The sequence below is a fragment of the Alosa pseudoharengus genome, unplaced genomic scaffold (genome assembly GCF_046254945.1).
Source record: "Alosa pseudoharengus isolate Yale_2024_CS ecotype anadromous, Long Island Sound unplaced genomic scaffold, YU_APseudo_1.1 YU_APseudo_1.1_scf_22, whole genome shotgun sequence".
Lineage (NCBI taxonomy): Eukaryota > Metazoa > Chordata > Actinopteri > Clupeiformes > Clupeidae > Alosa > Alosa pseudoharengus.
The window spans coordinates 2059276-2071775 of record NW_027468680.1 but is presented as its reverse complement, the minus strand read 5'-3'; the positions used below and the strand labels follow the sequence as shown (position 1 = coordinate 2071775).

Below are 12500 nucleotides of genomic sequence, written 5' to 3'. Positions count from 1 at the left end.
GATGGGAAATGTAAAAAGAAATCTGTGTGCTGTGTGTGCATATGTCTGAGTTAGTGTGTGTGTGTGTGTGTGAAACAAAGATTACAAAGGCCCAAACATGTCTCCTTAATAAGATGATTAGACTGATTATTAGATATTAGATTAGATAATGAGTGAGTAGAGATCATGATGAATGAGTGAGTATGCAGTATGTTCACTTTTATCCTTTTCCCTCTAAACTGTGTGTGTTCTTGTGTGTGTGTGTGTGTGTGTGTGTGTGTGTGTGTGTGTGTGTGTGTGTGTGTGTGTGTGTGTGTGTGTGTGTGTGTGTGTGTGTGTGTGTGTGTGTGTGTGTGTGTGTGTGTGTGTGTCACAGACACAGGATGTGCAGAAGGCCATGGATGAGAAGAGATTTGATGATGCTGTACGACTGAGGGGCAGGTAGGAGCTGAGTCATGTTTACAGAGACGGTTTTCTGAGTCTGAAGTGCTGAGTCATGTTTACAGAGACAGTTTTCTGAGTCTGAAGTGCTGAGGCATGTTTACAGAGACAGTTTTCTGAAGAGCTGAGTCATGTTTCCAGAGACAGTTTTCTGAGTCTGAAGTGCTGAGTCATGTTTACAGAGACAGTTTTCTGAAGAGCTGAGTCATGTTTACAGAGACAGTTTTCTGAGTCTGAAGTGCTGAGTCATGTTTACAGAGACAGTTTTCTGAGTCTGAAGTGCTGAATCATGTTTACAGAGACAGTTTTCTGAAGAGCTGAGTCATGTTTACCGAGACGGTTTTCTGAGTCTGAAGAGCTGAGTCATGTTTACAGAGACAGTTTTCTGAAGAGCTGAGTCATGTTTACAGAGACAGTTTTCTAAGTCTCAAGTGCTGAGTCGTGTTTACAGAGACAGTTTTCTGAGTCTGAATAGCTGAGTCATGTTTACAGAGACAGTTTTCTGAGTCTGAAGAGCTGAGTCATTTTTACAGAGACAGTTTCAGTCGGAATCAGTGCTGTTACTTTCATAACATTAGCCCTACCATAAGACCTGGCAGTCTCTGTACTTTGTCCTGTTGCTACCTTCAGATTTTTTCAAAGCTTTGTTTTGCTTGCTTTAAAGTGCATGTGCGTTTAGAGTTATATTTTAGATAATGGCGTTTAGTTAGTGCAGCAGTTTTGTATTCTGAATTCTTGCTGTTAGCAGAGGGACAGCAACAGAAAGCCAAATGCTGAAATGTCCCGTATTTTGGGTTAGAAACCTGGGAAATCTCCCTTATTTTTAACGCTGAATGGTGACAGGTTGACATGGTTACATCATAGTGTGTTTACAGTTTACCCATGTTGCAGACTCATGTTTATAGTTTACCCATGCTGCTGAGTCATGTTTATAGTTTACCATGTTTATAGTTTACCCATGCTGCTGAGTCATGTTTATAGTTTACCCATGCTGCTGAGTCATGTTTATAGTTTACCATGTTTATAGTTTACCCATGCTGCTGAGTCATGTTTGTACCGTAGTTTACCCATGCTGCTGAGTCATGTTTATAGTTTACCCATGCTGCTGAGTCATGTTTATAGTTTACCATGTTTATAGTTTACCCATGCTGCTGAGTCATGTTTGTACCGTAGTTTACCCATGCTGCTGAGTCATGTTTATAGTTTACCCATGCTGCTGAGTCATGTATATAGCTGCAGACTCATGTTTATAGTTTACCCATGCTGCTGAGTCATGCATATAGCTGCAGACTCATGTTTATAGTTTACCAATGCTACTGAGTCTTGTTTGTACCGTATTTTACCCATGCTGCTGAGTCGTATTTATAGTTTATTCATGCTGCTGAGTCATGATAAGAGTTCTGTTGTCACTGCCTTCCTGTCCTCTCCAGGAGCTTTGAGAATAACTTAAACACCTACAAACTGCTGTCTCACCGCAAGACTGACACTGAGGTCCCGCATGTGAGTATATGTGTGTGTACATGTGTTTGTGTGTGCATGTGTATGTCTGTGTGTGTGTGTGTGTTTGTCACATGCAGAAGGGAATTCAGACTCAACGTTTAGTGTCATCCCAACACACACACACACACACACACACACACAAATGTATGCAAAATGTTACTGCTATTTTAAATCTGCTTGTGACATCCTGTCTTTTAGTGCTGGTTCACAGCACCACATGTCTCCTGCCTGAACATCTTGGATTGGCTTCATACTTTTTAATGTCAATAATGGGATTATACAGCAACAACTGTGTCAACTTTTAAACTCATCTACTTTAGTTTCTGAGATATGGAGGCCAATAAAACAGGGTCCTGAATCTGAATAAAATACAGTCTTTTAATAGCCTGGGTGTTCCCATGCTGCCTTGCGCGCGATTTGATTCACGCTGCTAAGGCAGCCTGGAGACCATGGAGCAAATTTTCGCCTGAGATAGGGGACCAATCACAGAACAAGGGGCAAAGCAAGACGATGATGAGCTATGCACAGACGCATTTGATAGACATCCGTGGCACCCAATAAACGGATCTGGGCATTTTTTTCAAATACGAGAAAATTAACGTTTGGTTCCCAGACCACGTCTCATTGAGAAGTGGTGGCGCTAGCCAGGCTAGTCTTTTAAAGTAACTAAGTAAAGTTCCTTGGGTCATTACATTTGAACAATTAATGCTAGATGCTTGAAATTTTCAGAGAATGTTGCACAACTGTAGACGTGTTCAAATACTTCCTGTTCAAATGTATCCTCAACTCCTATGCTGCTTTGAAACCTCTGATGTGTGAAAAAGATATTCCCTTGGGACAATAAAGAACCTAACCTAATGCACACACCCGCACACACTCAAGAACCTAACCTAAAAAGATACCTATTGTCCTCCTACTTCTGACAACCTGACACAACTGATGCGCAATTACCATGCACCTCCCTCTCTCTCCTCCTCCTTACCATGCACCTCCCCCCTCTCCTCCTCCTCCTTACCATGCACCTCCCTCTCTCTCCTCCTCCTTACCTCCTTACCATGCACCTCCCCCATCTCCTCCTCCTCCTTACCATGCACCTCCCCCCTCTCCTCCTCCTTACCATGCACCTCCCCCCTCCATGCACCTCCCCCTTCTATCCGACAGTACTAGTGTTGTCAAATGCTGTAGTGATTCCTATCCGACAGTACTAGTGTTGTCAGATGCTGTAGTGATTTCTATCGGACAGTACTAGTGTTGTCAGATGCTGTAGTGATTTCTATCCGACAGTACTAGTGTTGTCAGATGCTGTAGTGATTTCTATCCGACAGTACTAGTGTTGTCAGATGCTGTAGTGATTCCTATCTAAGGTCTCCTCTGCACTGCAGCTCAGATGCAGTAGTAATTTCTAGGGTAATAGTAGTAATTCCTATCTAAGGTCTTTTCTGCACTGTAGCTGAAATGTTATTCTCTTGCTGTAAGTCGCTTTGGATAAAAGTGTCTGTTAAATGAATTAATGTATGTCTGTAAAATGTACACATGCATCATACATACACATACATCATACACACACATACACAACGGGTTTTAAACTCGCGTGTGTGTGTGTGTGTGTGCCCGTTAGGCCGAGGAGAATGGTGGACAGATTGAGGAGGAGAGTCAGGAGGAAGGCCGTCATGATGTAGGTGTTTGGCTCTAAACACTCAGCACTGCCGCTAGGCTAGTGTCTGGCTAACACTCAGCACTGCCGCTAGGCTAGTGTCTGGCTAATAGTGTCTGGCTAACACTCAGCACTGCCGCTAGGCTAGTGTCTGGCTAACACAGCACTGGTGCTTTGCTAAAGTCTGGCCAACACACCGTACTGCCGCTAGGCTAGTGTCTGGCTAACACCCAGCACTGCCGCTAGGCTAGTGTCTGGCTAACACCCAGCACTGCCGCTAGGTTAGTGTCTGGCTAACACTCAGCACTGCTACTAGGCTAAAGTCTGAGCGACACACAGTCCTGCCACTATTAGAGTCCGGCTAACGCACAGCACTGCTGCTAGGCTAATGTCCGGCTAACACATAATTCTGCCGCTAGGCTACAGTCTGGCTAACGCATAGTACTGCCGCTAGGCTGGAGTCTGGCTAACGCATAGTACTGCCGCTAGGCTACAGTCTGGCTAACGCATAGTTCTGCCGCTAGGCTACAGTCTGGCTAACGCATAGTACTGCCGCTAGGCTAGAGTCTGGCTAACGCATAGTACTGCCACTAGGCTAGAGTCTAGTCCTGGGTGTGCAGACAGGATGTCTACTGACGAAGTTCAGGCAGAGAAAGGCTCAGGATTCAACAGAGTGTGCAATTGCTTTGTTGGGCTAGACTAAACTAATGCTAAGCTAACCTAGCACTGCTCAAGTAGTTAAGACGCTAATGCTGTTTCCATTAGGTACTTTAATGTCCAACCCAATGATGAAATGACAGCAAGTTTTTATAATGTTATATGTGTAACGGAGGCGAACTGAGCTAGCATGCTAGTTGCGCGTATAAATCACCTCTAACCTTAAGAACGCTTCTGACCGCTGAGTTGGAAGCCTGGGCTTTTAGCTCAGTGGTTAGAGTGTTCGACTCGGCGGACGAATACTCTGTTACATATGGCTTTCTTGTACATGTGTGTGTGTGTGTGTGTGTGTGTGTGTGTGTGTGTGTGTGACAGGGTCCGTTCACAGTGGCGGTACTGAATGTGGGTGCCCCAGCAGCGGGCATGAACGCAGCGGTGCGCTCGGCTGTTAGAGTGGGCATCACAGAGGGGCACCGCATGATGGCCGTCCAGGACGGCTTTGAAGGCTTCGCCAAGGGACAGGTAACACACACACACACACACACACACATACACACACACCAAAGGACAGGTAACACGCAAACACACACACACACACCAAAGGACAGGTAACACACACACACACACACACACACACCAAAGGACAGATAACATGCTAACACACACACACCAAAGGACAGATAACATGCTAACACACACACACCAAAGGACAGGTAACATACAAACACACACACACACACACCAAAGGACAGGTAACATGCAAACACACACACACCAAAGTACAGATAACACACACGCACCAAACGGCAAGTAGCACACACACACACATTCACTCACATCAAGGCACAGGTAGCACACATTACACACCATAAAATATATATGTGTGTTCTGATTTGCAGATTAAGGAGATTAAGTGGGGTGATGTTGGAGGCTGGACCGGCCAAGGAGGATCACTGCTGGGGACAAAGAGGTACTTAATACACACACATACACACACACAAGGCTGATCACTACTGGGGACAAAGAGGCACTTAACACACACATACACACAGACGGAGGATCACTACATAGGGCAAAGAAATACACACACACACACACACACACACACACACACACACACACACACTGAATTTGTTGCTCTGTGTAGGACCCTGCCTGCAAAGCACATTGATAAGATAGCTGAACAGATGAGGATTCACCGCATCAACGCCCTGCTGGTGATTGGTGGATTTGAGGTGAGGTCACACTCCTTCTGGCCAATCAGCTCTTCCCGTTCAGCCTATGATAAGACCCCTCCCCGAAAGCAGCCGAGTCTGGATTCGACCCACACACCAGGTTCACAGGAACGCGAGCACATCAGGAACATGAGAGCGGAGGTTCACACACAAGCACAGCAGGAACACTAGCACGTCAGAAACGAAGGTTCACACGCTAGCATGTCAGTTATCTGTCAGGAACAGAGGTTCACACGTTAGCACGTCTGGTAAGATGTCAGGAATGTGGTTCACACGTTAGCACATTTACATCAAGTCCGGATATGGTTCAGATTTAGTCCGAATTCGGTCCAATCCAGACTCTGCAGGCAGTATTGTTGTTTACTCCAGCAGGGGGCAGTAGTGATGAGCTAGTACAGCAACAGCTCCAGTAGGGGGCAGTAGTGATGAGCTAGTACAGCAACAGCTCCAGTAGGGGGCAGTAGTGATGAGCTAGTACAGCAACAGCTCCAGAAGAAGTCGTCATGTGTAGAGTGTAGATGCAGCGTTGCACAAACAACACCACAGTCATTTGTAATTACACACAATTACACCCTTATTTCCCACATTAAATATACGTAATAAATAACACAGATTAATCTCTGCGTTTACCCATGATGCTCTGCGTTAACCCATGAAGCTCTGTATTTACCCATGAGGCTCTTGGTTTACCCATGATGCTCTGCGTTAACCCATGTAAATCTGGGTTAACCCATGATGCTCTGTGTTTACCCATGAGGCTTTGCGCTGTGCCTGCAGGCCTATCTGGGACTGCAGGAGCTGCTAGCAGCACGGGATTCATATGATCCGTTTAGCGTTCCCATGGTGATGGTGCCGTCTACTGTCTCCAACAACATCCCCGGCTCCGATCTCTGCATCGGTGCTGACACAGCCCTCAATGCCATTACAGGCGTAAGATGACGCGTGTGTGTGTGTGCACGCGTCTGTTCATACTTGCCATGTGTGTGTCTTTGCATGTGTACATTTATTTTTGTGTTGTGCGGTCATTGTGGAGTTGTGCAAAGCATGCCACAAGAGATTGTGTGACTGTCTGGAGATCCAAAGGGGCATTACTGGCCAATCATATTCCGCTATCTTCCGCTGCTTAGCCAATACCATTCCTCTATCTGCTGAAAGGGTGGTATCTGCGAAAATGTAATTGGTGATCCCAAACACCAGGTGCCTCTCACAATGCTGCTGAACCAGAGCTGGAGCCGCCACATAGTTGCGCATGCACACACACACACACTCCACCACCCACTCAGTGGGCTGTGTTGGGCCCGCAGGCGTTTGAGGCGGTCCTGCAGCTAGTGGAGGCTCGCTGGCGCCACCGTGAGTTTTGTGTGCCCCTCTGCATGCTGCCCGCCACCATCAGCAACAACGTCCCTGGCACCGACCTGAGCATTGGAGCCGACACCTCCCTCAACGCCATCGTGGAGGTAAGGCACGCTGACTCAGCGCTTTCTCAACTAGCCTTGGGAGTAGTCAAAGTGGTGAGTTAGCACTTTCTTGGGAGTAGTCAGAGTGGCGAATTGGCGTTTTGTATAGTATAGTAGTACTTTTTTAATCCCGTGAGGGAAATTTGGTCTCTGCATTTATCCCAATCCGTGAATTAGTGAAACACACTCAGCACACAGTGAACACACAGTGAGATGAAGCACATCCCGACGCAGTGAGCTGCCTGCTACAACAGTGGCGCTCGGGGAGCAGTGAGGGGTTAGGTGCCTTGCTCAAGGGCACTTCAGCCGTTCCTACTGGTCAGGGTTCGAACTGGCAACCCACTGGTTACAAGTCCGAAGCCCTAACCAGTAGGCCACAGCTACCCCAAGTTAGCCATGGGAGAAAGTGTTGAGTTAGCATTTCTCAGCTAGCCATTGGAATAGTCAAAGTGGTGAGTTAGCACTTTCTCAGCTAGCCATGGGAGTAGCTAAATGAGTGAGTTAGTGTTTTCTCAGCTAGCCATGGGAGTAGTTAAAGGAGTGAGTTAGCGTTTTCTTAGCTAGTAATGGGAGAAAGTAGTGAGTTAGCATTTTCTCAGCTAGCCATGGGAGTAGTGGTGATTTTTCACCTTTATGAATCCGATTTTATGGTGAACGAACCTGTAAGAGGCAAATTGATTACTTAGCATAGCTATACAGCATAGACGTAGCGAGTCCCTACCAAAAAACCAGCCATGCAACTTCAAGAATGTCGGCCCGACAAATCTCACGAGAATCGTGAAACATTACCTTTTCAGTAGATATAGCTCTTTGGAGATAGTTTTTGCTTGTTGTTAATCCTTCACCTCCACAGCAAAAGCATTTTCATTGTGTACAGGGGGGATAAGTCATGAGAATTGAATTTCTAACAGCAGAGTAACATATAAATATATCGCGACTATAGAGGGAGCTCTACAGTCGCCACAAATATCTAAATCTGCATAGTGTACCTTTAACACCTAAATCTGCATAGTGTACCTTTAAATACCTGAACCTGCATAGTGTACCTTTAACACCTAAACCTGCATAGTGTACCTTTAAAGGAGTGAGCACCCTCTTCACCAGACAGTTGTGATAGTTGGTGACTGTTTGAACAGCCAAACCTTCTCTTCATAGCCAAAGATCTAATAGTTGAGTTGGTGTGTGTGATAGTTGAGTTGGTGTGTGTGATAGTTGAGTTGGTGTTTGAACAGCCAAACCTTCTCTTCATAGCCAAAGATCTAATAGTTGAGTTGGTGTGTGTGATAGTTGAGTTGGTGTTTGAACAGCCAAACCTTCTCTTCATAGCCAAAGATCTAATAGTTGAGTTGGTGTGTGTGATAGTTGAGTTGGTGTTTGAACAGCCAAACCTTCTCTTCATAGCCAAAGATCTAATAGTTGAGTTGGTGTGTGTGATAGTTGAGTTGGTGTTTGAACAGCCAAACCTTCTCTTCATAGCCAAAGATCTGATAGTTGAGTTGGTGTGTGTGATAGTTGAGTTGGTGTGTGTGATAGTTGAGTTGGTGTTTGAACAGCCAAACCTTCTCTTCATAGCCAAAGATCTAATAGTTGAGTTGGTGTGTGTGATAGTTGAGTTGGTGTTTGAACAGCCAAACCTTCTCTTCATAGCCAAAGATCTAATAGTTGAGTTGGTGTGTGTGATAGTTGAGTTGGTGTTTGAACAGCCAAACCTTCTCTTCATAGCCAAAGATCTGATAGTTGAGTTGGTGTGTGTGTGTAAACAACCAAACCTTCTCTTCATAGCCAAAGATCTAATAGTTGAGTTGGTGTGTGTGATAGTTGAGTTAGTGTGTGTGATAGTTGAGTTGGTGTTTGAACAGCCAAACCTTCTCTTCATAGCCAAAGATCTAATAGTTGAGTTGGTGTGTGTGATAGTTGAGTTGGTGTTTGAACAGCCAAACCTTCTCTTCATAGCCAAAGATCTAATAGTTGAGTTGGTGTGTGTGATAGTTGAGTTGGTGTTTGAACAGCCAAACCTTCTCTTCATAGCCAAATATCTGATAGTTGAGTTGGTGTGTGTGATAGTTGAGTTAGTGTGTGTGATAGTTGAGTTGGTGTTTGAACAGCCAAACCTTCTCTTCATAGCCAAAGATCCTGTGTGATGAGGGTCTGGTCTCAATGGCCTGGCACACGACACCAAGTATAATTATCTCAGTGGGTAGTATTGAGGGCTCAGAGGATTCACACACACACACACACACACAGATGGAAATGGTGAGAGATCACTAGAAGCACAGATAGATGTACAGGAGCACACACACTCACTCACACTCACACACACTAACACACACACACACTCTCTCTTGTGTGTACCATTTGTAATATTGCATGATGATTATGTATGTACATGCATGTGGTTGGTGTGTGTTAGTGTAATTGTAATGTATCCATGTGTGTATATCTATTTAGCGTGCATGTGTGTGATTGTTATCTATCTGTGTGTGTGTGTGTGTGTGTGTGTTTGTGTGATTATAATGCGTCTATGTGTGTGTACTAGACATTCGACTGCATCAAGCAATTGGCGAGCATGAGGAAGCGTGTGTAACTGTGTGTGTTTGTGTAACTCTGTGTGTGTGTGTGTGTGTGTGTGTATATCTGTGTATGTGTGTATAACTGTGTGTGTGTGAAACTGTGTGTGGTGTGTGTCTCTGTGTGTAACTGTTTGAGTGTGGGTTTGTGTGTGTGCATCTGTGTGTGTGTGTGTGTATCTGTGTATAACTGTGTGTGTGTGTGTGTGTGAGAGAGAGATAAACTGTGTGTGTGTGTGAGAGAGAGAAACTGTGTGTGTGTGTGTGTATCTGTGTATAACTGTGTGTGTGTGTGAGAGAGAGAAACTGTGTGTGTGTGTGTTTGTATCTGTGTGTAACTGTGTGTGTGTGGCGTGTGTGTCAGACGTGCGACCGCATCAAGCAGTCTGCGAGCGGAACGAAGCGGCGTGTGTTCATCATCGAGACGATGGGCGGTTACTGTGGTTACCTGGCCAGCGTTGGAGGGCTCGCCGCCGGGGCCGACGCAGCGTACATCTACGAGGAGCCCTTCGACATCCGGGACCTGCAGGTACACACACACACGCACACACACGCACACACACATACACACACACACACACACCTGCAGGTACACACACACACACACATAAGTACGCACACACACACTCACAAAAACACACACACGCACACACACACGCACACACACTAGCACACACGCCTAACATCTACGAGGAGCCCTTCGACATCCGGGACCTGCAGGTACACACACACGTACGCACACACACACTCACACACACACACACGCGTACGCACACACACGCCTAACATCTACAAGGAGCCCCTCGATATCTGGGACCTGGAGGTACACACACACACACACACACACACACACACACACACACACACAGTGTACGTGTTGGAGATCCTCTCTGTCGTGGCTCTCTACAGATTAACGTGGAGCATCTGAGGGAGAAGATGAAGACCAGCATCCAGAGAGGACTAGTCCTCAGGTGAAACATGTGTGTGTGTGTGTGTGTGTGTGTGTGTGTGTGTGTGTGTGTGTGTGTACCTGCAAACCAGCATCCAGAGAGGACTAGTCCTCAGGTGAAACATGTGTGTGTGTGTGTGTGTGTGTGTGTACCTGCAAACCAGCATCCAGAGAGGACTAGTCCTCAGGTGAAACATGTGTGTGTGTGTGTGTGTGTGTGTGTGTGTACCTGCAAACCAGCATCCAGAGAGGACTAGTCCTCAGGTGAAACATGTGTGTGTGTGTGTGTGTGTGTGTGTGTGTGTGTGTGTACCTGCAAACCAGCATCCAGAGAGGACTAGTCCTCAGGTGAAACATGTGTGTGTGTGTGTGTGTGTGTGTGTACCTGCAAACCAGCATCCAGAGAGGACTAGTCCTCAGGTGAAACATGTGTGTGTGTGTGTGTGTGTGTGTGTGTGTGTACCTGCAAACCAGCATCCAGAGAGGACTAGTCCTCAGGTGAAACATGTGTGTGTGTGTGTGTGTGTGTGTGTGTGTGTGTACCTGCAAACCAGCATCCAGAGAGGACTAGTCCTCAGGTGAAACATGTGTGTGTGTGTGTGTACCTGCAAACCAGCATCCAGAGAGGACTAGTCCTAAGGTGAAACATGTGTGTGTGTGTGTGTGTGTGTGTGTGTACCTGCAAACCAGCATCCAGAGAGGACTAGTCCTCAGGTGAAACATGTGTGTGTGTGTGTGTGTGTGTGTGTGTGTACCTGCAAACCAGCATCCAGAGAGGACTAGTCCTCAGGTGAAACATGTGTGTGTGTGTGTGTGTGTGTGTGTGTGTGTGTGTGTGTGTGTGTGTGTGTGTGTGTGTGTACCTGCAAACCAGCATCCAGAGAGGACTAGTCCTCAGGTGAAACATGTGTGTGTGTGTGTGTGTGTGTGTTGTTTGAAAGTTGAGTATTATCTCATGTCTTAGTTGGATGGCATGTGGGTCTCTGTGTGTGTGTGTGTGTGTGTGAGTGAGTTTGTGTGTGTGTTGATTCATTGTGGGTTTGTGCAATCTGCTGTGTGATATCCACAGGAATGAGAACTACAATGACAGGTACAGACCACACTACCTGTGTGCACTTGTGTGTGTTTAGTAGCAGAAGCTGTAGGGTCTGTGTGTGTGTGTGTGTGTGTGTGTGTAGTGTGTGTGTGTGTTTTTGTAGCAGAAGCTGTAGGGCAGTGGTCCCCAAACTTTTTCTTCCGAGGGCAAGCTCACTATGCCTGGCTCTAAGAGATGGCCAGAGACTCGGAGTATATCAACCATAAATAGCTTAGTGCTGTGAACAACAGCAGTCTACCTTAGTTGAATATTCCATTACATTTAATCATCACTGCAATTTAATACCATTGCTAGCTGTGTTTATGTTGCCACCATGCCATATCAGTGTGAAATGTAGCTCAAATGAAATAATACTAATAAAAAGACTCTGTTTCTTTGCATACGTAGCTCAAGTTGTGAACAAGCTATATCCTACAAATAATTTAAAGTTATCAAACTATGAGAGTTTTATGAAGTGCTGGCAAACACATCTGAAATGACCACCATTCTAACTTTCACTCACCTGATGAGAACTTTGAACTCTGTATGAACATTTGAACGTGTAAATAAAAAATAGAAATAATTATCCCAGGAAGTCCCAGAAATATGACTTGAATAGAAGTTAGTTAATTATTAACAAATAATTGATAAACTTTTAGAATACTTAGAGCACTGATGCAGTCAGCATATGCCTCTTACATTGTTTGCAGGTAGGCCTACATTTCATTCCGTTTTCGATGGCAAACGCAAAACAGCACCAAAACAACCACCAGTGGACAAAAAGAGTATTACATGTGTACTGTTAAGACTCGCCATAGTAAATTAATGGGGGAAATTACGGAGGTTATAGTTTGACGATGTCGTACTCCCGTGCGGGCCAGATTCTATATACCACGGACATGTTTTGGGGGGCCACCCAAAATGAGGTGGCGGGCCGTAGTTTGGGGACCACTGCTGTAGGGTCTCTATGTGTGTGTGTGTGTGTT

General features: G+C 45.6%; 1 protein-coding gene across 2 annotated transcripts in view; it reads left to right on the top strand.

Annotated features, from left to right (window-relative positions):
• LOC143139617 (ATP-dependent 6-phosphofructokinase, platelet type-like) overlaps positions 1-12500 on the top strand; it is a 36820-nt gene that overhangs the window by 18722 nt on the left and 5598 nt on the right. For both annotated transcript variants that reach the window (XM_076300200.1, XM_076300201.1), the window contains exons 11-18: positions 356-420; positions 1851-1920; positions 4607-4753; positions 5131-5201; positions 5379-5466; positions 6244-6396; positions 9855-10019; positions 10400-10461. In XM_076300200.1, coding sequence (XP_076156315.1) covers positions 356-420; positions 1851-1920; positions 4607-4753; positions 5131-5201; positions 5379-5466; positions 6244-6396; positions 9855-10019; positions 10400-10461 — 821 coding nt within the window. The remainder of the gene's footprint in view (positions 1-355; positions 421-1850; positions 1921-4606; positions 4754-5130; positions 5202-5378; positions 5467-6243; positions 6397-9854; positions 10020-10399; positions 10462-12500) is intronic.